The sequence below is a fragment of the Aotus nancymaae genome, unplaced genomic scaffold (genome assembly GCF_030222135.1).
Source record: "Aotus nancymaae isolate 86718 unplaced genomic scaffold, 86718_ANA_hifiasm-v0.15.2.pri h1tg000049l, whole genome shotgun sequence".
Taxonomy (NCBI): domain Eukaryota; kingdom Metazoa; phylum Chordata; class Mammalia; order Primates; family Aotidae; genus Aotus; species Aotus nancymaae.
In genome coordinates, this window is record NW_026988463.1 from 8881339 (window position 1) to 8903809 (window position 22471).

General features: G+C 45.0%; 1 protein-coding gene across 3 annotated transcripts in view; it reads right to left on the bottom strand.

Annotated features, from left to right (window-relative positions):
• USP7 (ubiquitin specific peptidase 7) overlaps window positions 1–22471 on the bottom strand; it is a 70965-nt gene that overhangs the window by 31001 nt on the left and 17493 nt on the right. For 2 of the 3 annotated variants that reach the window (XM_012448285.3, XM_064362449.1), the window contains exon 2: window positions 3142–3246. In XM_012448285.3, the coding sequence (XP_012303708.1) occupies window positions 3142–3246 (105 nt within the window). Of the gene's footprint in view, window positions 1–2223; window positions 2399–3141; window positions 3247–22471 lie in introns of those variants that run through there. The other variant, XM_012448286.2, reaches the window with a different exon arrangement.

Sequence of the window (22471 nt, forward strand, 5' to 3'; positions counted from 1 at the left end):
TCCTCCCAGGGCAAAGACCAATGGACCAGCCTGGGCTTCAGTTGCAAACAGAAACGTTAAAGAAAAACACAATTCTTCAGATTTTTGACTCAGAAAGGTTGGTCTGAAATTTCCCTAAACGGTCCTGTTGCAGTGATTTTAGCAAACTTCAATTATTCACTCTAATACAATTTCTTACAAGTCCTAGTCAATCTCCACAAATTAGTTTCATGGAGAACAACATTCGAAATCCAGATCCATTTAGATCTTCAGAAGCTGTATTTGCTCTAAAACCTCCTTAGTGGCTCACGCTTATGGTCCCAGCACTTTGGGAGGCCAAGGCAAGTGGACCACTTGAGGTCAGGAGTTTGTGACCAGCCTGGCCAACACGGTGAAACTGCATCTCTATTAAATATACAAAAATTAGCTGAGCATGGAAGCATGTAATCCCAGCTACTCGGAAGGCTGAGGCAGGAGAATCGCATGAACCCAGGAGGTGGAGGCTGCAGTGAGCCAAGATGGTTCCACTGCACTCCAGCCTGGGCAACACAGCAAGAACCTGTCTCAAAATAAAATAAAACTTCCTTGGGCCAAGTGCAATGAGTCATGCCTATAAAACCAACACACTGGGAGGTCAAGGCAGGAAAACTGCCTGAGCCCAGAAGTCTGAGACCAGTCTGGGCAACAAAGTGACATCCTGTCACTACAAAAAACTAGCCACACATGGTGGTACACACTTGTAGTCCCAGCTACTCAGGAGGCTGAGGTGGGAGAACTGCTTGAGCAGAAAAGGCTGTGGCTGCAGTAAGCGGTGATCACACCACTATACTCCAGCCTGGGTGACAGAGCAAGACCCTACCTCAAAAGAATGTATAAACTAAAACTTCCTTGATTATCTCACAAATAACAGTGAATGAGGAACTAAAAGTACAATGGTAGATATAATAAAGGTAATTTTCATACTTGCCCATAATTCTTTGTGAACAGGATTTTTAAACGTTCTCTTCCTCAACTATACATTTCTCCCATCTCTTTCTGTGTTATTAGCTATTTAGCTTCTTACAATAAGAAATGTCCCTTACTAAGGCTTCTGTGCAAATCAGTCAAGTTGTTGATAGTGTGGCTACAGACAAAACTTCTAATGCAGTGCTTCCCAAATTGTGTGTCCTAGTCTGAAATGGACACTCAACACTCAAGGAAACAGGACATTCAAAAAAAAGGGGGGGAGGGCGGGGTCTCAGTCTGGAGTCTTGGGGGAATCATTAACAAAAACTTCTTTTGGAGAAGCAATTTATGTTGCTTCTGACATGACAACTCTGAGACATACAATAGTAAAGAAAGCCTATTTAGCCCACCCAGCACATCCCCAACTTCCTAGAATCCTGTACATTTTCCACAACACATTTATCTCCTGCAGAAGAGGGTTGAACAATTTGGATGGAAATTGTGCTGGAAAACACTGCCCTCAGCTCCAACTTCTACTCCTACAGTCAGGACCACCTCCCTCCCCTGTACTTTGTCATCAGAAAGACATTACACGCTGGGTGTTTCCACAGCAGCCACAGTTCCAAACCAAGAAAAGGTGCTACTGAAGATTACTCGACCTTGGATTATACTCTTTTTCCATCAAGGAGGTCACAGAAAGGCATTTCCACTTTCAGGACCTATGGCTTGGTACCACTGTCTACTAATTTAGTGAAATGTACCTCAAAAGCAGGGGATTTTTACCCACATTGTCCCCCTACAAGTCATTCTCCCCCGTAGACAATTGTCAACGTCTAGAGACATGCCATGACTGCAAGTGGTGGACAGGGGCCACTGACATCCTGGAATGCACAGGACAGCCTCCCACAATCAATAATTATCCAAGATGCCATGAGAAGCTGAGAAACTCCACCCTAGACCTCCTCCCAAGACCTCCCCGCTAAAAAAAGAAAAAACACTGGGGAAATGTTGGAAAAGATTGCTCTGTGGGAACCAGACTGGGAATGCTCCGATTGGGCAGGGTCTGTCACTGCTCCACAAGTGACTAGAATTGATCCCAAACGCACACCTGTCACCTCAGACCTGGCCATGCCTTCCCAAATGCACTCTCTCAACCGCTTTCGGCATCTCTGGTGTCTGAAGTAAAACCTCCAAAAGCCCAACAACCAGCGAGACCACACCCACACCGTTGCCCTTGTCTGCGGTGGAAAGAGCACTCCACAGGTAACAAAGCAGCGGGTTTAGACCACGCCTCTTTACCTTCCTCAGATATTGCCTCAGCCAGCTGCCAGGGGTAAACCGCACTGTGAGAGAACTCTCAACTACGGCTGCAGTTTCTCATGGAGGCTGAACTTTTGGCAGGAGGTCTGAACAGCAGTCCTTCTGGTGGTGCAGCCCGTGGCTGATGGTTTCTTTCAACTGCCCCGTTACTCCCCTGGGAAGGACACAACCCTCATGAGGATTGATGGACATGCTTTTTGACAGAACATGGTTTCATATTACACTCAAGACTCCAGGGGCTGCATATTGCAATTACTGGCTGCTCCCTACCCACAATATTGTGACCTTGCAAATATTGAGAACACTAATCTGATACATTTAAAGAAGGAATGGTATCAAAAGAAAAAACTGATTTCCTACACAAAAAAAATGTCCATGCACATACATATGTATATGCTTTCTCACAGAGAAGCTATAGACCAAAACTCAGTGAGGGAGAATGAAGGCCAAAGTTTGAATCCGATTTCATCCCTAACAGGAGTGGGGAGGGATTCTCAGCTATCATCAACTGATATACACCCTGCAATGAGAATGCAATGGAAAGCCAAGTTCCCAATGGCTGCACATATCTTGCTGCAAACAAACAGGAAGGAGAGTCAGAGGTGCTTGTTGTTCCCAATACTAGCAGTAGCTGGAGACCTGTAGGCATGAGTAAATACCCACCTATTACATTTAAAGCTACATTCAACCTCCTCGCCTAGGGTAGGGAGAATCTACTTACCTGGAAGTGGTGTAGGCAATCTTGATCCTCAAAACCAAAACAAGATTTTCCTCAGTTACAGCGTCCTGAAAACTAGCTATGCTCAAGCTCAGAAGTACCCAAGGAAAAAACAATGGATCTGAATCTGTTTTGGCAGGTTTCCGCCCGCTGTGAGGAGGCAAACCAGAGGCACTTACCATCCTCCATGTCCTCCTCCGTGTTGTTGTGCCCATCACTCAGGGCCACGTTCCCGTTGATCACAGGGTTCTGAGTAATTCTTGGTGGGTCATCGGTATCTCCAGCTTTAAAGAAGAAAAAGAAATTCCATGTGTTTTACATTCATGGCTTTGATGGAATTTGATGGATTAAACAAAATATAAACTTATACTTTTGATGTTGCCTAGTCATTAATAAATTCCAATTGTACCATAACAAAAGTTGATTCTAATCCAAAAAGTATTTATACTAATACAAACTTTCATTAATTTCAAAACACTAAATGGAATTTGAATACATGCTATGCCATACTGTAATCTGCTTTATTTGCAATGATATTCTGCATAAAACTTTTTATGCAAAATCTCTTATGTAGGCCAGACATGGTGGTTCATGCCTATAATCCTAGCACTTTGAGAGGCAGAGCCGAATGAATCACCTGAGGCCAGGAGTTCAAGACTAGCTCGACCAACACGGTGAAACCCCGACTCTACTAGAAATGCAAAAACTAGCTGGGTGTGGTGGTGCATGCCTGCAATCCCAGCTACTTGGCAGGCTGAGGCATGAAAGTCACTTGAACCTAGGAAGCAGAGGCTGTAGTGAGCCAAGAGTGCCACTGCACTCTAGCCTGGGCGACAGGCTCATCTCAAACAAAAACAAACAAACCAAAAACAAACCAAAAAACTCCTTAGGTAGTTCTTACAATAGCTAATCAGCATAAAGAAACTTTATCTAATTGTTGTGAAAAGTCATTATTTTACAATAGGTTTCCTGGTAATTGAAACAATTCTACAGGCAATTTTGTTCTGAAGATTACTGAACATATGCAAATGTAGGCATTAAATATTTTAAACTTTTTCATCATGAACACAAGCCAGTGTCTTTTTTGTCTGTTTTCTTTTTTTTTTTGAGATGGAGTCTCACTCTGTCCCCCAGGCTGGAGTGCAGAGGCACAATCTAGGCTCAGTGCAACCTCTGCCTCTCGGGTTGAAGTGATTCTCCTGCCTCAGCCTCCTGAGTAGCTGGGATTACAAGCACATGCCACCACTCCCAGCTAATTTTTTATTTTTAGTAGAAATAGGGTTTCAACATGTTGGTCAGGCTGGTCTCAAACTCCTGACCTCATGTAATCCACCTGCCTCGGCCTCCCCAAAGTGCTAGAATTACTGGCATGAGTCACCACGCCCAGCCATGCCAGGGTCTTAAAACATCAAATTATCATCCTCAAGGTGTCACTGGACAATTAATGTATAATTTTGTAAAGAGAGTGGGAAAGTGTTTAGGAAAGGATAAAATTGTTTCATCACTGTAAATGTGTGCTAAATGCTGGGGCTGAAAAACACATATAACTCAAGTTCAGATTCAAAACATTTTAAGTTACAAGTGGCAAATAAGGTGTGAATTACAACAACATTCTAGTCACTTTTCATTAATTTTAAAGCATAATTTTCTCACACTGACACAGGTGATTATTCTACAAGGAGAATAACCACAGCAGGACTTGTAGGTTTCATGTAGGTTCATACATCCCATTTAAATCGACTTGTTTTTTCCATATATTTGAATAGCTCACTGCAACTAATGCTGGCCCCCACGGTTGTCTACATAGTTGGCTTTCCCTGGTGCATCAGACAGAAATTAAGAATCTCATCTCAAGTGCAAGCAGACATGCTTTTTAACAGCCAGGTAGTCATATGTGTGCCTTTCACAATTTCAGAGCCTTCCTGCCATTGGAACCAGCATGCAATCTGATTCAGCACCACGGACAGTGCCACTCCCACTTCCCCTCTAGGAACCCTCCAAAACCCCAATGCTGGGATTTTATCATAAACCTCGTCGGTAATTCCAAAATAAAATCGTACTCCCCACCACCCAAGCATCTCAAAACATTCAAAATACCAAGAAGAAGAAATTATTACCCAGACATTTAAGAATAAGACATTAAAGACCAATTTCGACCTTGACAGTCTCTTAATAGAATGATGTTTAACGTTATTTCTGGTCTAACCCATCATGGCTCATTGCCTATCAACCCAGCACTCTGGGAGGCCAAAGTGGGAGAACTGCTTGAGCCCAGAAGTTTTAGACCAGTCAGGGTAACACAGTGAGACCTTGTCTCAACTTACTGTTTTTAAAGTTTATTTCTGAAAACATATACACATACTTGAAACTAGACCCTAGACCATCATATCTTGACAGAAATGCTGTGGAAGGATGTTAAGGAAAGGAAGTCAGATGTCTTCTCAGGAGATGGAATGGAGAAGGAAAAACTTCTCTGCTCATTCTTAACTAGCTCTAACACTCTAAATCAAACATACATGCTAAATAAAAAAAGATAAGAAAAATCAGGTACTCTGAAATCCACATTTCATCCACATCCATTTTCCTAGAACTACATCAAATCATTAAAAACTTTTATGGGATTTATAAACTGTAAACCAAAGACAGTGACTGCCCCTACAAAGTGGAGGAGGCAAGAAGGGAAAGGGACTGGGGACAGACAAAGCAGGCTAGGCCTTATCTATCTGTGATACTTAGAGAAATAGCATGTATATTTAAACTTAAGGGCCAGGCACTTTGGCTCACGCCTGTAACCCCAGCACTTTGGGAGGCTGAGGTGGGCAAATCACGAGGTCAGGAGGGAGTTCGAGACCAGCCTGGCCAACATAGTGAAACCCTGTCTCTACTAAAAATACAAAAAATTAGTCAGGCCTGGTGGCAGGGGCCTGTAATCCCGGCTACTCCAGAAGCTGAGGCAGGAGAATCGCTTGAACCCGGGAGGCAGAGGTAGTGCAGTGAGCCAAGATCATGCCATTGCACTCCAGCCCCAGCAACAGTGCAAAACTCCGTTTCAAAAACAAACAAAAAAAACTTAAGAATATATTTATGTATTAATAGGGAAAAAGACCTTAATATGAAGGCCTATTAAATAAATTATGGCATGTTCCAGTGGAGTGTACTGGACTCAAGCAATACACCCGCCGCAGTCCCCCAAGTAGCTGGGATTACAGGCGTGCGCCACTACGCCTGGCTAGTTTTTGTTTTTGTTTTTTTTTCACATTTTTAGTAGAGACAGGGTTTCACCATGTTGGCCAGGCTGGTCTCGAACTCAGACCTCAAGTGATCCACCCACCTTGGCCTCCCAAAGTGTTGGGATTACAAGTGCGAGCCACCACACCTGGCCTATAATCTTAAAAGTAGCTTCCTCGATTCAAACCTGTCCTATAACGATTGATTTAAGACATGGTATAACGTATGGATGCAAAAATGAGGGCTCATTTTCTGTACACAAAACTTCACATCTAAAATTAGGATCATATGTAAGCGTAAGCAGTCTAAAGCATGGCAAATAATCAAACTCTGTAACTGATCTGTAATCCTAAAGTACAGGTTATGGCTTCATGAGGTCCAGTGAAATCGCACTGAGACACAAGTGAATTCAGATTATAGCTCAAAGATTAGCTTGTTTGAATGACTTCAGATAGACTCCACTGTCTCCAAAATTTACATCAATAATAAAGCCAAGAGGAATTCAAGAACGCATAATATCTTACAGGATGGGGTGGGGCAAATGGGTAAGCTCTACCCTTGTTTTTCAACAGTGGGATTAACTACAGTACGATGACTAAGTAAATATTTTCTGAAATTGTTATAGTGTAGTTAGGTCTTCTCTGCAGCTGGCCTTGAAAAAGCAAAGCAAGTAACGTTCTGCAGTTGCAGCAGAATCTGAGCAAGACCCCATCTTTTCTGTCCAAATTAACAGATCTGAGTTGGTTTGGCCAATCTGCCCTTTTCCACCTGACAGGTGCAGAGAAAGTGGTCAAGGCCAGTGGCTGTGAAATGGCAAAGGGCCACCGATAGTGGCCGCTGAGCATATGAGGGGAGGGTCCTAGCCACCAACAGCCCTATGAGTGTCCAAGCAGCCGCCAAGACGATTCCAGCCCAGCTCCCATCCATGGGCAGGAGATTCCATTTTTAAAAGCTCCTCATAAATGAGTGAGTTTCGCAAGAGGATTAAAATTTTAATTAAGACATGGTAAATCCCTGGTCCAGAAGTAAATGATGAAAGCACAGGATAGCCACACAAAAAAAAATTTGTACTAGGCTTCTAGAAATAGCTTAAACAATGAGGCAGCCTTCTTTTGTTGTTCAAGACAGATGTACACGATTGGCATGCACGTGCATTTACTGCTATTTAAGAGTGACATAATACCAGGTTTTATATCCCACCGCATGCATATGCATTTACTGCTATTTAATACCAGGTTTTATATCCCACCTTTTTGGAAGTTTTTAAGCCATGGTGACTGATTTGGCCAAACACTTGAGCTATGGCACTTTTTTTTTTTTTTTTTTTTTGAGACCGAGTCTCACTCTGTCGTCCAGGCTTAACTGCTATGGCACAATCTTGGCTCACTGCAACCTCCGCTTCCCGGATTCAAGCAAGTCTCCCACCTCAGCCTCCCGAGTAGCTAGGATTACAGGTACCCGCAATCATGCCCAGCTAATTTATTTTGTATTTTTGTAGAGGCAGAGTTTCACCACGTTGGCCAGGCTGGTCTCAAACTTCTAACTTCAGGTGATCCACCTGCCTCAGCCTCCCAAAGGGCTAGTATTACAGGTGTGAGTCACCGCGCCTGACCTATGACACTATTTTTGACACAAAATTACCTCGAGTAAGACTGGGGACATGTTTGGCAAACACAAGTGACAAAGTGCAATGTCAGACAAGCTCTGGATGAGAAATGTCTGTAGGAAATAAAGCAACTGCCATCTCATAATATGCATATCCCACCCAGAAATAGAAGACAGTCTCCATTATTTGTGCTTGCTAGGCCTTTTGATGCAGTATATGAAAAAGCAGAAAATACGTTTTAGAAACATCCAGTAGGCTCCCTGGCTAGTTCTAGGGCTTATATTCCCACCTGCACTAACTACTGGGCACTTACACCTATACTCAGCTTTCCTCTCCCTGAATTCCATTTGTGATGTCATAACATAGAACTGCTAACCCACCAGAGAACACCTGCCAATTGCTATGGAAGCTAGGTAGGCTACTTTAACACCTGAATCTCACTCCTGAGATAACACATCAGAATAAGCAGGATTCCAACTGTCTGGCTTTGATATTTTCTGTCAGTTCACAAAGATTCATCAATCCTCCCCCAAAAAGCTGGCAGGGGGCAGGGTTTGCGAACACCACAATAAAACCCTAGCATGTTGAAACTAAGAGTCCATGTACTGCCACCAGGTGGTGCCTTGTCCATGAAGATTCGGTTCAGCCTCTGAGTCACAGGTGGCTCCACCCGTCCCCCACCCGCCCCGATCCTTCCACTAGTGTCAACTTAGGGATCAAAACTACAGCTCTGTTACTACGGCAGATACACAGAACTCATGGGCCAAATCCTAGTCCCTGGGTGGCTCGCACGGCACTGTAAAGCCCATCTCATCCTGTTCCCATCAGTTCACCCTCCCTCTGGCTTCTGTGTGGTCCTCTCCTGATCTCTCATCTTTCCCCATACTGAACTCGGTTAAATATATGACTTAAAATGGAGGTTATTATAAAGGTAAATTAGAAAACAGCGATCTTTATATAAACTTTACTCACACTATTTCTAGATTTATAGTCCCAAATATACTTCAGAAGTCTAGCTGAGATATGTCAGTACTGGTTATCTCCAACCATTACCAGCATAAGGAGCCCAACCTGAAACCCTGACTCACCTTGGAGCCCAAGCCTGTGGTTCCCAGCCATCTCTGCATGGCTCTGCAGTGGCATATGCTGGGGGATGGGGGAGGTTCTCTCATCCACATCAGAGTGACTGCATAGAATCTCTAGAAGCTCTATCTCAGCATTCTTTTTTATTTTTTAAAGCATCCCACAAAAGCCTTGTCTTTAGGACCAGAAACATATTCAAGCAACATCAATTTAGATAGTAACAAAAAGAGGATATTAATAGAAAAACTGGTGAAATCCTGAAAGACTTTGAGTTTGGTTCACAATCTTTGACAAACTCACGCTGGTGATATAAATTGTTGAGAAGGCTGGTGGGGTGACACACAGGAGCTCTGTCGTAACTTTGCAAATTTTCTGTAAATCTAGAATTACTCTAAAATTAAAAGCTAATTTTAAAAAGGCAAAGTAGAATGCCCTCTCATCCTAAGAAGCAGGAGGAATAATTGATACAAGTGAAAATTTTCAGGGCACTTGACCACACATCAGTAATCCCAGGCACTCAGGACCCTGAGACAAGAAACTCCCCTGAGCCTGGGCAACACAGTGAGACCCCGTCTTTTAAAAAAGGATTAAGGAAGCTGGGTGTGGTGGCTCACACCTGCAATCCCAGCACTTTGGGAGGCTGAGGCTGGCAGATCATGAGGTCAGGAGTTGAGACCAGCTTGACCAACTTGCTGAAACGCTGTCTCTATTAAAAATACAAAAATTAGCCAGGCACAGTGGTGCGCGCCTATAAGCCCAGCTACTCAGGAGGCTGAGGCAGGAGAACTACTTGAACCCATGAGGCAGAGGTTGTAGTAAGCCGGGTCGCGCCACTGCACTCCAGCCTGAACAGCAGAGTGAGACTCTGTCTCAAAAAAAAAAAAAAAAAAGGAGTAACAGAAAACTAGGTGTACCAACTACTCAACTACTTTATTTATAAGACAAACAAATTGGACCAGGCAGGGTGGCTCATGCCTGCAATTCCAACATTTTAGGAGGCCAAGGTGGGAGGATCACTTGAGGCCAAGAGTTCAAGACCACCCCTGGCAACACAGTGAGATTCCATCTCCACAACAAATTAGTTGGGTGTGGTGGTGCACAGCTGTAGCTTCAGCCACTTGGGAGGTCTGAAGTGGGAGGTAAAGGCTGCAGTGAGCAGTGGTTGAACAACAGCATTCCAACCTGAGCAACAAAGCAAGACCCTGTCTATAAAAAGGCTTAAAAAAAAAAAACAGAAAGGGAAAAACCTCAGCATTATGCACATACTCTCAGAGCATGGCTTAAATTCTCAAGCAATTCAAGGCAGACCAAAAAAAGCAGTTTGGAAGCTGAAACACAAAACATTTCCCACGTAGGTGCCAGGAGACAACTGGACAAGAGAATGGCTGAGGAGGCCCAAGGGACTAGGGAGCTTGCATCTGTGTGGGGGCAAGAAGGGGAGTGAAAATACCACATGAGAAGGATCTACTATCTGCTTAAGAACTCCATGAATCAGTAACTCCAATGAACCCCTATTATGTGCCAGGCCTTGTACAATTCTTGGGTAATTGTCACTGGCCCAAGGGTAAGGTAGGGCAGGATATCCTCCCTATGTCCAGGGTCACGGCTGGCCTGGCATAGGCACTGCCACAAGGACCTAGGCAGGAAGAATGGAAGGAAAGTACTTAGCAAACAGGCACAACACTCAGAGAAGGCTGAAGTTAACTACATATGCTTTTTAAATACAGATATTCCCAAAATAATCCAGACTCCTGTAGGACTGCTAATACACCATACTATACTGACTTGATTAAACTTTTCTTGATTAAATTTTGAGATAACTGTAGATTCACAACGGTCTTAAGAAAGTCTTCCACATCTGTGGATTCAACAAACTGCACATCAAAATTACACCGGGGGCCGGACGCGGTGGCTCAAGCCTGTAATCCCAGCACTTTGGGAGGCCGAGGCGGGTGGATCACGAGGTCAACAGACCGAGACCATCCTGGTCAACATGGTGAAACCCCGTCTCTACTAAAAATACAAAAATTAGCTGGGCATGGTGGCGCGTGCCTGTAATCCCAGCTACTCGGGAGGCTGAGGCAGGAGAATTGCCTGAACCCAGGAGGCGGAGGTTGCAGTGAGCCGAGATCGCGCCATTGCACTCCAGCCTGGGTAACAAGAGCGAAACTCCATCTCAAAAAAAAAAAAAAAATACACCGGGGAGGTGGGGGGGATCCTGTACTAAACATGTAAGATTTCCTTGTCATTATTTCCAAAACAGTATGGTCTACCAACTATTTACACATAGCATTTAAATTGTATTAGATATTATAAGCAAGCCAGAGATAATTTAAACTATACAGGAAGAGGTGTGAAGACTATATGCAAATACTGCACTTATATATAAGGAAGACTTGAGCATCTGTGGATTCTGATAACTGAGCGGGGTCCTGGAACCAATACCCAGTTAATACCAAGGGTCAGAAAGAGACCAAGTACCCTTTTCCTAGTTTCCCCTTACAGCACACCTTTGCAAAACCACCCTGCAATATCAACAGCCAGGGTCCTGATATAAACCGTCAACCCAATGAAGATGTCTCCACATTTACATGTACTTATTTGTGTATTTAGTTCTGTGCAATTTTATATTGTGTGTAGATGTATGTGTCCAACACCCCCACAGTTAAGATCCTGAACAGCCGGGCGCGGTGGCTCACGACTATAATCCCAGCACTTTGGGAGGCCAAGGCAGGTGGATCACGAGGTCAAGAGATGGAGACCATCCTGGTCAACATCGTGAAACCCTGTCTCTACTAAAACACACACAAAAAATTAGCTGGGCATGGTGGCGCGAGCCTGTAGTCCCGGCTGCTTGGGAGGCTGAGGTAGGAGAATTGCTTGAACCGAGAAGGCGGAGGTTGCGGTGAGCCGAGATTGTGCCATTCAGCCTGGGTAATAAGAGTGAAACTCCGTCTCAAAAAAAAAAAAAAAAAGATCCTGAACAGTTCCAACACCCCAAGGATCCCTCCGGAGGCCCTGTTATGACCACAACCACCCCGGCGAACGTGTTCCTCCATCATCCCAGGCAACCCCTCATCTGTTCTGTGTCTCTGATTTTGTCACTTCACCAATGCTACATAAACCGACACAGTGCAGAATGAGTTGTTCCTTTTTATTGTTACGTAGGATGTCATGGCAAGGACGGACCACCATCTGACCATTCACTGCTGACATCTGGGTCCTTCCCAGATAGAGGAAGTTTACAAATAAAGCTGCTATGAAAATATGTGACAGGTCCAGGTTTCATATTTATTTCTACTTTTGAGTTCTGAAAGAAGGAAACACACACAAGCAAATGTCAGCTAGCAATGAAGCAGAGATGAATAAGGAGAAACAAATTAGCCTTCCCTGAGTGCCGACATGAAGGAAACCATGAATGTTTCAGCCCCAGGTATTCTCAGTGTAATGTTCATATACACCTATTATGTATACTGTGATACGCTTTTTCTAATGAAGGAAAACACATACGATATTCACATTACGTAGGTAAGTCTAATAACTCCAAAACATTGTCATGATTTATCCACCACTCCCCTACAGAAGACTGTTTCCAGCCAGGCCCAGTGACTCACTCCTGCAATCAATCCTAGCACTTTGGGAGGCCAAGGCGGGCAGATCATATGAGGTCAGAAGTTCAAGATCAGCCTGGCCAGTATGGTGAAACCCCGTCTCTACTAGAAGTACAAAAATTAGCCAGGCGTAGTGGCGCATGCCTGTAATCCCAGCTACTTGGGAGACTGAGGTATGAGAATCATTTGAACCCAGGAGACAGAGGTTGCAGTGAGCCGAGATCGTGCCACTACACTCCAGCCTGGGCAACACAGCAAGACTTTGTCTTAAAAAAATAAAATTAGACTGTTTCCAGGTTTTTTCTTTATTTTTGCCACTCCAAATGATGCTGTAACAACTCTGTCCTGTGGTTCCCATCCTACTGCCTATCTACACATCCTACAGCCAGGTCATCTGTCCATGCATCCTATATCCTATAGCCAGATCATATACACATGTGGCCTCTGCGAGTAGCTAGCCATGCTTTGGTCCAATGGCAAATGTCAACACTGTTATCCAAGAACCAGATCATTACCAAAAGCTCTGGCCAGCTCCAGCACAGGACCAGCCTCCTGCACACAGTGTTCAGGAGAACTCTTCGACTTCTTGAACACAACGAGAGGCAGAAGGTGTACTAGGAACGTCCAAGAAGCCGAGAGCCACCATCAGGGCTGTTGATCAGAGTGGGAGGGCAGGGGTTACCCATGGGACCAGGCAACCCAGGGCGGGAGTTGGAGCAGTTACAGCGAGGCCCCCTGCATCAGGAAGGGAGAGGTGGGAGCCTGTGAACTTCTGAGGCATCCCCAGAAACAGGGTTAGTGGCAACCAAAAGAGACGGAGCTACCAGACTCCCTAAGAAGCTCCTCACAGCCATCTTCAGGACATTTCCAGGGAATGATCAGAGGCTGTGAAGTGAGCTCAACCCTCTCTGGTGGGGGGCGGGGGGGCCCTCCTAGGCGAAGCTCAAGCTGGCCTCAAGTAGGACATATATATAATGTCCATAACCTGGGGGTAATGAAGTAGGGGTGCAGGTCATAAAAGGATGCAATAAAGTCAGGAATAGCAGGAAAAGAATTCTCTCTCTTCCTGCCCCTAGGCCCCTTCTTCTTATCCAGCACTCAGGAACTCAAGGTTAGAAAGAGGTAGGTGCTGGACAGGCCACACTGCCCTTGTTTGCCAACAAGCTGCCACCTCACTCGTAAAGACCACCCTGCCCATGGCAGCATGAGGACACCCCAAATTCCCAGTCCTCACACCCTCTGGGCCTGACTAGGCACCTGAAACCTCTTGGAAGGGGACAGTTCCAGAACATGATCCTAAGTGGAAAACTTCAACTATGTTCAAAAATAATCCTGAAAGCGCCTTTCTAAGCTGTTACTATCAGCTAGGATTTCATGCATCCCCTTAAGGGTGCGCATACACTATATATCCTGCAGTCTGCGGTTAACAACTCTTTTAACAAAGATGACATTTTATTCTGTAACCTAATATATTACTTTTCAAGGCAGCAAGAACCTAGGGGGTAAAGGCATGTATCTCCAACCACAGTTCGCCAGAGCCCACCCACTTCTCCCAAGTTAACCGACATGTCCAGTGACTTGAACGTGCCACAAGCATGGCTGGGCCCAGGGTTCGACAGGGAACTGGGTGGACACACCCCCTCATCTGCTGGTGCTCACTAGAAAGTGGGAGGCAAGTCCCTTGATGATCATTACAATAGAGGGCAAACAGCACACAGTGACAGACATAGGGCTGGTTCACGTCCCTTAGCCATGAAAGAGGGGACAACTGGGTGGCAAGCACAAAGTGCAAGAAACTGGCTGGCCAGGAATGGTGAGGTGCCTTCTAGCTAAGCAAACCACAAGAGGACAAGGGCAGTGGAAGGGGATGGGTGGGAAGCGGAAGGTGGGCAGGGTCAAGGCTGTGGGGGGCCTTGAAGGCCATAAGGATTCTTCACTCTAATGAAGAATACAGTGAAGGTGCCCCACCCATAGAAGAGGAAGCCGTGTTCTTGGGAGGAACTGTGACACTTGGGGTGACTGTCATGTCCATTGGAGAACTCTGTCAGATGTGACACAGCCCCAGCGTGGAAATCTTGGTGTCAGCCCTTGCCAATTATCACACCAGTAGGTATTGCCCCATCCTTATCACATGCTAGGGGTCTTCCTACAAGCTCCTTTACTGTTCTACAGGACTGTGAGGGCCTGACTGCCCGTGCCTCACTCCAGCTTGTGCAAGTAGATCCCTGTGTAGTCTAAAACAGGGGCCATCCTAAGTAAGTCTGAATCTGTCTGGTCACATTAACAAATTTTGGCTTATTTATTTTTGAGACAGGGATTCGCTGTCGGGCAGGCTGGAGTGCAGTGGTGCCATCATCGCTCACTGCAGCCTCGACCTCCCAGGCTCAAGCAATCCTCCCACCTCAACCTCCCGATTATCTGTGACTATAGGCGCACACCACCACACTCAGCTAGTTTCTGTATTTTTTATAGATACTGGGTCTCACTATGTTGTCCAGGTTGGCCTCGAACTCCTGGCCTCAAGCAATCTCCCAGCTCGGCCTCCAAAAGTGTTGGGGTTACAAGCATAAGCCACCATGCTCAGCCACTTTGTGATTTTATACACTCCAGTTATTTGGCCATATGCACCCTCATTAGGCTGGCTGGAAAGCCACTTCCAGGGGACAGTTGCCTTCGGTCCTGTGCCTTTGGTCAGCCACTGCAGGCCCTGAGGTCAGCTGCCCACCTGGCTTTAAGGCAGTAGAATCTGAACGCTCAAAGTGGACCCACTACCCACTGTATTAAAATCATGCTCTATATGCGGAAATAATCTTGATGTAAATTAGTTATATGAAAACCAAGCCCCAAAGAAGGCCACATATAATATGTGATCCTTAAATAAAACTATTTGTTTGGAACTTTCAGTTGAGCTTCATTATGTAAAAATCATCTGTTCCCTAGAGACCATCCTACCTACCAACGGTGCCCGTCCAAACAGTGATGTTTGGTTTTAATGCTGTGTTGGGTACTAAGAGGGGTTTAAAATATAGCCCAACTAAAGACCATATAATTATGCCTGTACTGCTTCTGCATGTATGGTTTGTACCATAAAAGAATGGGATTATCTGCTAAACTGTGCAGCACAATCCAAATGCTGTGGGAAGGAAGTCGCAGCACGTGTAGCTGGGACCGAGTGGCATGGACACAGTAGGGCAAGGGATGCCCCCACCTAGATGAGGATCCATGACACTCGAGAGCCAAAGGATTAACACCGAGAATGCAGGGCCCCAATGCCATGAGAAACACAAACAATTAATCAACAGGCTCCACTTTCCTCTTTAACATGGGACACCACGCTTCCTCTGCTGGATTAATGGTGAAAAGCAATGGCAATGCCCACCAGTACTGAAGTTCAAGTGTATGGGTAGTGTCAAATGGCTGGCAGGAACACATTTTTCTATAGTCAAATTGTCCTTTCCAAAGGCAGTATGTCTCAAAACCAAAATGTTGAATATCCTTTCACTCATTTTGAAATGTCATTGCAAAAACCCATTCCCCAAGAAAATGAGCATTCATACCCAGGGATTAACACAAACAGTGCTTCCTGCACTGAGGGACAATTTGAAATTAAACATAAGCTTAATTTTTTGCAGGAAAATATTTTGATTTTTAAAATTTCATTTCTCTATTAAATTTATTTTATTGCTTATTCTACAATAATTCAGGTTTAAGGCAAAACTGTAAGTTGGGAGAGGGAGAATGTGGTGTCCAGGAATTCAAGACCAGCCTGGGAAAACATACGGAGACCCCCATCTCTAAAATTAAAAACAGGAATGAACTGGGACAATATCCACAACATATCAAGGACATAATGGTAGTTCCCTCTAGGGAATAGAATCTTTCCTTCTTGCCTTTTGCTTGCAAGTTGGAATGTTTCTGGGAATCTGTATTACTCTTATAAGCAAAAAGCTGGGTTCAGTGGCTCAGGCCTGTAATCCCAGTACTTTGGGAAGCCGAGGCGGGCAGATCACTTCAGGTTTTGAGTTTGAGACCTGCCTAACCAACACGGAGAAACCCCGTCTCTACTAAAAAAGAACACAAAATAAACCAGGCAGCATGGTGGTGCATGCCAGTAATCCCAGCTACTTGGGAGGCTGAGGCAAGATAATCGCTTGAACCTGTGAGGCGGAGGTTGTGGTGAGCCGAGATTGCACCACCGCACTCCAGCCTGGGCAACATGAGTGAAACTCGCATCTCAAAAAAAAAAAAAAAAAAGCAAAAATATGCAGAGCAACAATGGTGCAAAAAAAATCACACCCAAAATACTGGCTGAGGCTTGACACACCCTTGGTAGCTGAGAGGGAGAACGGGTACAACAGCTGCCCACCTGGAGTAAGGTGGAGGCCAGAGTCCTGGAACAAAGGAACTGCCTGGGCTATCTGTAGCCTTGTCAGTCCATTCACACCTTGGCAGCTAACTAGCAACTTCCTCTCTTAAATGTCTGTTTTTCCTTAAAAACTACTTGAAAAGACAAACCAGTTAGGGGACTGGGGGTGAGGTCAGAGGTAGAAAGGAGATTTTTATACAAACTCTTGGTTGTGCTAATTTAAGTCCTTTAAAACTAGTCAAACATAACCAACTTCAAACAGGTTCCTTTAACTGAATGAAACCACAAACAGGAACAACCTACTACAGAAAGAAAACTTTTTTTTTCTTTTTGCACCACGTCACAGGCTACCAGTCTACTCTTGGTCAGCAGAGACACAAACACCACCAATCAGGTTTTAATCTCCTCTAGAGGGGACCTACACAGACTCGCATGGAACACCTGCATCAAAGGTATTTTGAAAAGTTCCTAGGGGCCAGGCACGGAGGCTTACACCTGTAATCCCAGCACTTGGGAGACTGGGTGGGATAGATCTCATGAGGTCAGGAGTTTGAGAACAGCCTGGCCAATATGGCGAAAACTCGTCTCTACTAAAAACACAAAAATTAGACGAGCGTGGTGGTGCATACCTGTAATCCCAGCTACTCAGGAGGCTGAGGCACAAGAATTGTTTGAACCTGGGAGGTGGAGGTTGCAGTGAGCCAATACCGCGCCACAGTAACAGACCAAGACGCTATCTCAAACAAACAAACAAACAAAAAAGTTCCTGGGATGACTAGTTGTCCAGAGAGTATCAAAGGAAATCTTGTTTTATTGTTAATGGGGCAGTGGGAGCTTGGGTAACAGTTCAACCTACAAACCAACAGACACCTTGAACGTTTCTGTGCACTAGTGATGTGCCATGAATGCTAGACATTCGTAATAGGTAAAATCACTGAGACTGGACACATAGAGTGTCCATGGACTGGGAGACAGCACAGTAAAGATGTTCTTCCCAAATTAATCTATACATTTAAACACAAGTCCAACTAAAAAGCAGGATTTTTTTTTTTTGTTCTTCCCAAATTAATCTATATGTTTAAACAAAAGTCCAATTAAAAAACAGGATTTTTTTTGAGACAGAGTCTTGCTTTGTCACCAGGCTGGAGTGTAGTGGCGCTACCTTGGTTCACTGCAACCTCTGCCTCCAGAGTTCAAAAGACTCCCCCTGCCTCAGCCTCCCAAGTAGCTGGGATTACAGGTGCATGCCACCACACCCAGCTAATTTTTTGTATTTTAGAAGAGACGGGCATGGCCAGGACGTTCTCGATCTCCTGACCTTGTGATCCACCCACCTCCGCCTCCACCTCCCAAAGTGCTGGGATTATAGGCATGTCACTGCGCTGGGCCAAAAAGCAGGATTTTTAATAGCTATGGACAAGCTGATTCTAATGTTTATATGGAACAATAAAAGAATGAATAGGTAAAATAATTTTGAATAACACAGATCCAATGGGTGGGGGGGCTTGGGTGGTAGGGCTCACACCCTATAATCCCAGCACTTTGGGAGGCCAAGGCAAGAAAAATGCTTGAGGCCAGGAGTCAGAAACCAGCCTGGGCAACAAAGCAAAACACCATTTCCAAAATGAAAATAAAAATTAAAAACAAAAAACAGCGCAGACTGAGGAATCACATTACCCAATTATGAAACTTGACAATCAAGACAGCACTGCTGGCAAAGGGACAGACAGGAGAGAAAGGAAGAGTCCAGGAACAGATCCCATCTGATTTTTGAATGAGGTACAAAAGCAATTCAATGGGAAAAAGTCTCTAACAAGTCGTGGAACCATGGAAAAACTGGACTCCATAGCCCCTTCCCAACAAGACTCTCAACCTAAACCTCACACCTTATACAAAAAGCTCACAATGAAATATCAAACTGTAAGAAAACACAGGAAAACATCTGTCATGAAGGGTTAGACAAATATTTGGACATAATACCAAAAGCAAGACTTAAAAAAAAAAAAATGGCAGGGCCCAGCAGCTCACGTCTGTAATCCTAGCACTATGGGAGGCTGAGGAGGGCAGATCACCCACAGCCAGGAGTTCAAGACCAGCCTGGCCATCTTTTAGAGATGTGGTTCTCTTCTCTAAAAGAGAAATGTTGATCAGCTGTGCTCCATGAAGACTTCTGCTCCAGAAAGCAGCTGTTACGAGAACACACACTAACTACAAGCTATTTACCGGGAGAAAATATTTGCAAATCAGGTATCCAACAAAAGACTGGAATCTCAAATATATATTTGCAAAACTCAACAGCTGGACAAACAACCCAATTAAAAAGTCAGAACACCTCAACCAACACTCAACACACAGGCATGGCAAATGCACACCTCCGACAGTCTGGTCACTGGCCTGCACCCCAGCCCCACATGCCCGCAGATGCAGAGACCGCCTCCACACAGCCACTCATGCTCCACCACTCAACCATCTGCCAGCATGCAGAGGGCTCCACCCACAGAGCAAACAGCACCAAGGTTTCTAACAATGCTGATGTCTGGGCATGTAAACTCAAATTTTTGAAGTAACTGTATAATAAAATGTGTCAACATTTAACCGACCTGTATAACTCAATGATTCTGTATTTTCCAAATGGCCATTGAATGGAACTGGAAAATAATCCACTAAAAATGTATGATAGACCAATGAACTTAAGGTAATAGAATGTAATTAGCCTTCATTAAGCTACCACTTGCTTTGCTGTAGTATCAGAATAGCCACAATCATCCGAAAAGGCTACTAAAGCATTCCTTTTTCTCACTGTATCTCTGTAAAATTGGGTTTTCTTCACATTTTAATTAAAATTACACTGCAGCTGACTCAATGCAGAAGCAGATAAGAAGACGTCTATTAAGACAGACAATTGTCAGGCGCGGTGGCTCACGCTTGTAATCCCAGCACTTTGGGAGGCCGAGACGGGTGGATCACGAGGTCAAGAGATCGAGACCATACTGGTCATATGGTGAAACCCCGTCTCGACTAAAGGTACAAAAAATTAGCCAGGCATGGTGGTGCATGCCTGTAGTCCCAGCTACTCAGGAGGCTGAGGCAGGAGAATTGCCTGAACCCGGGAGGCGGAGGTTGCGGTGAGCTGAGATCGTACCATTGCACTCCAGCCTGGGTAACAAGAGCGAAACTAAGTCTCAAAAAAAAAAAAAAAAAAAAAAAAGACAAGAAATTTACAAAAATCTAAAGCAGTATCGTTCCTCTCACTAGACTTTTGGAAAATAATTTTTTTTTTTTTTTTTTTTTTGAGACGGAGTTTCGCTCTTGTTACCCAGGCTGGAGTGCAATGGCGCGATCTTGGCTCACCGCAACCTCCGCCTCCTGGGTTCAGGCAATTCTCCTGCCTCAGCCTCCTGAGTAGCTGGGATTACAGGCACGTGCCACCATGCCCAGCTAATTTTTTGTATTAGTAGAGACAGGGTTTCACCATGTTGACCAGGATAGTCTCGATCTCTTGACCTCGTGATCCACCCGCCTCGGCCTCCCAAAGTGCTGGGATTACAGGCTTGAGCCACCGCGCCCGGCCCGGAAAATAATTATTTTTTATACAATGTTACCATGTACTGGTTTATTGTTTCTCCACAGCCCCTCACCCCTAAACCCACAGGGTCTCACTCTATCAGCCAGGCTGAAATGCAGTGGCGTCATGTCGGCTCACTGCAACCTCCACCTCCCAGGTTGAAGGGATTCTCCACCTCAGCCTCCTGAGTAGCTCGAACTATAGGCATGTACCACAACGCCCGGCTAATTCTGGTGTTTTTGGTACAGACAGAGTTTCACCATGTTGCCCAGGCTAGTCTCAAACTGCTGGCCTCAAGTGATCCATCTGCCTCGGCCTCCCAAAATGCTGGGATTACAGGTATGCACCACTGCAGCAGGCCTTACTGTTTTTCAATCAATAAACATTTAAGGTTAATTTCTATATGGTAAATAACAGTAGATATAACCCACCTACCAAAAGCTCTTCAGGGGGTGAAGTCTTTTAGGACTTTGACAGGATCCTGCCATCAAAAGCTTGGCTATTCCAGATGTGGGACTGCCTGGTGGGTTTGTGCCATGCTGCCTCAGCTATGTGGGCATGCCATACCCCTCCCTGCACAGCTCTCGCTTTTGAGACCCTCAGTGCGCAATGTGGAGGATAGGAATAAAGCAGCTGCCACATGCCCTTATGACTGGTGGTTTCTCTGCCTCCCAGGTCTTTAGGCTTCATGACTGCCCTTGAGGCTTGGCCGTGGTTAGCAGTTTGGAGTGCAGCACAGCCTGGCTCCCCACTCCCACCCACCACCCCTTAAAGACTGCACGCCCTGCAGACATCCATCAGCTCTATCTAGCACCAGACCCAGATGCTAATCTGGCCCCCAGTTAACTTAACTTAGTAAGTGAAGCATATTCCTAACTACAGAAGAGTTCAAATCCCTTTAAAAATAAGTCCATTACAGATGACACAATCCTAAGAATCTGTACACCTTTTTACTAAATCATGGTTAAGTTCTACACAATGAAATAGTATACGCTTCAAGAAAAGGGGATAAGGGCCAGGCACAGTGGCTAACGTCTGTAATCCCAGCACTGTGGGAGGCTAAGGCCAGTGGGTAGCTTGAGCCCAGGGGTTTCAGATCAGCCTGAGCAACATGGTGAAACCCTGTCTCTACTAAAAATAAAAAATTAGCCGGGTGAGGTGTGGTGGTGCGGGCCTGTAATTCCAGCTATTTGGGAGGCTAAGGCAGGAGAATCGCTTGAACCTGAGAGGCGGAGGTTGCAGTGAACTGAGACCGTGCCTGGGTGACAGAGCGAGAGACTCCATTGCAAAAAAAAAAAAAAAAAAAAAAAAGAAAGAAAAAAAGTGCAGGGGGTGGGGGATGAATACCTACTACAATGTTGAAGAACTTTGAGGACATTAAGCTAAGTTAAAAGCAAGCAAAAACAAGTATGGGCAACTCAGCAAAACCCGTCTCTACTGAAAAAAATATATATACATACAAAAATTAGCCTGGCATGGTGGTGCACGCCTATAGTCCCAGCTACTCAGGAGGCTGAGATGGAAGAGGATCCCTTGGGCCCAGGAGTTTAACACTGCAGTGAGCTATGATCAATTCGCGGCACTCCAACCTGGGTGACAGACACCGTGTCTCCCAAGGGGGAAAAAGAAAAAAAGTTTGCAGTCTATGAAATGTCTAGAATAGGCAAATCCATAGATTAGTGGTGACTACTAATGGGTACAGGGTTTCCTTCTGTGGTGATGGAAATGTGCTCGAATTGATTGCTGATAGTCACACAATTGATACTAAAAACCACTGAACCCACTTTAAATGAGTGATTTGTGGTATGTGAATTATCTCTCAATGAAGTTATTTTAAAAATCACGATTGTTGGCCAGGTGAGGTGGCTCACGCCTGCAATTTCACCACTTTGGGAGGCTGAGGTGGCGGGATCACAAGGTCAGGAAATCAAGACCATCCTGGCCAACATGGTGAAACCCCATCTCTACTAAAAATACAAAAATTAGCTGGGTGTGGCAGGGCGTGCCTGTAATCCCAGCTACTCAGGAGGCTGAGGCAGGAGAATCACAT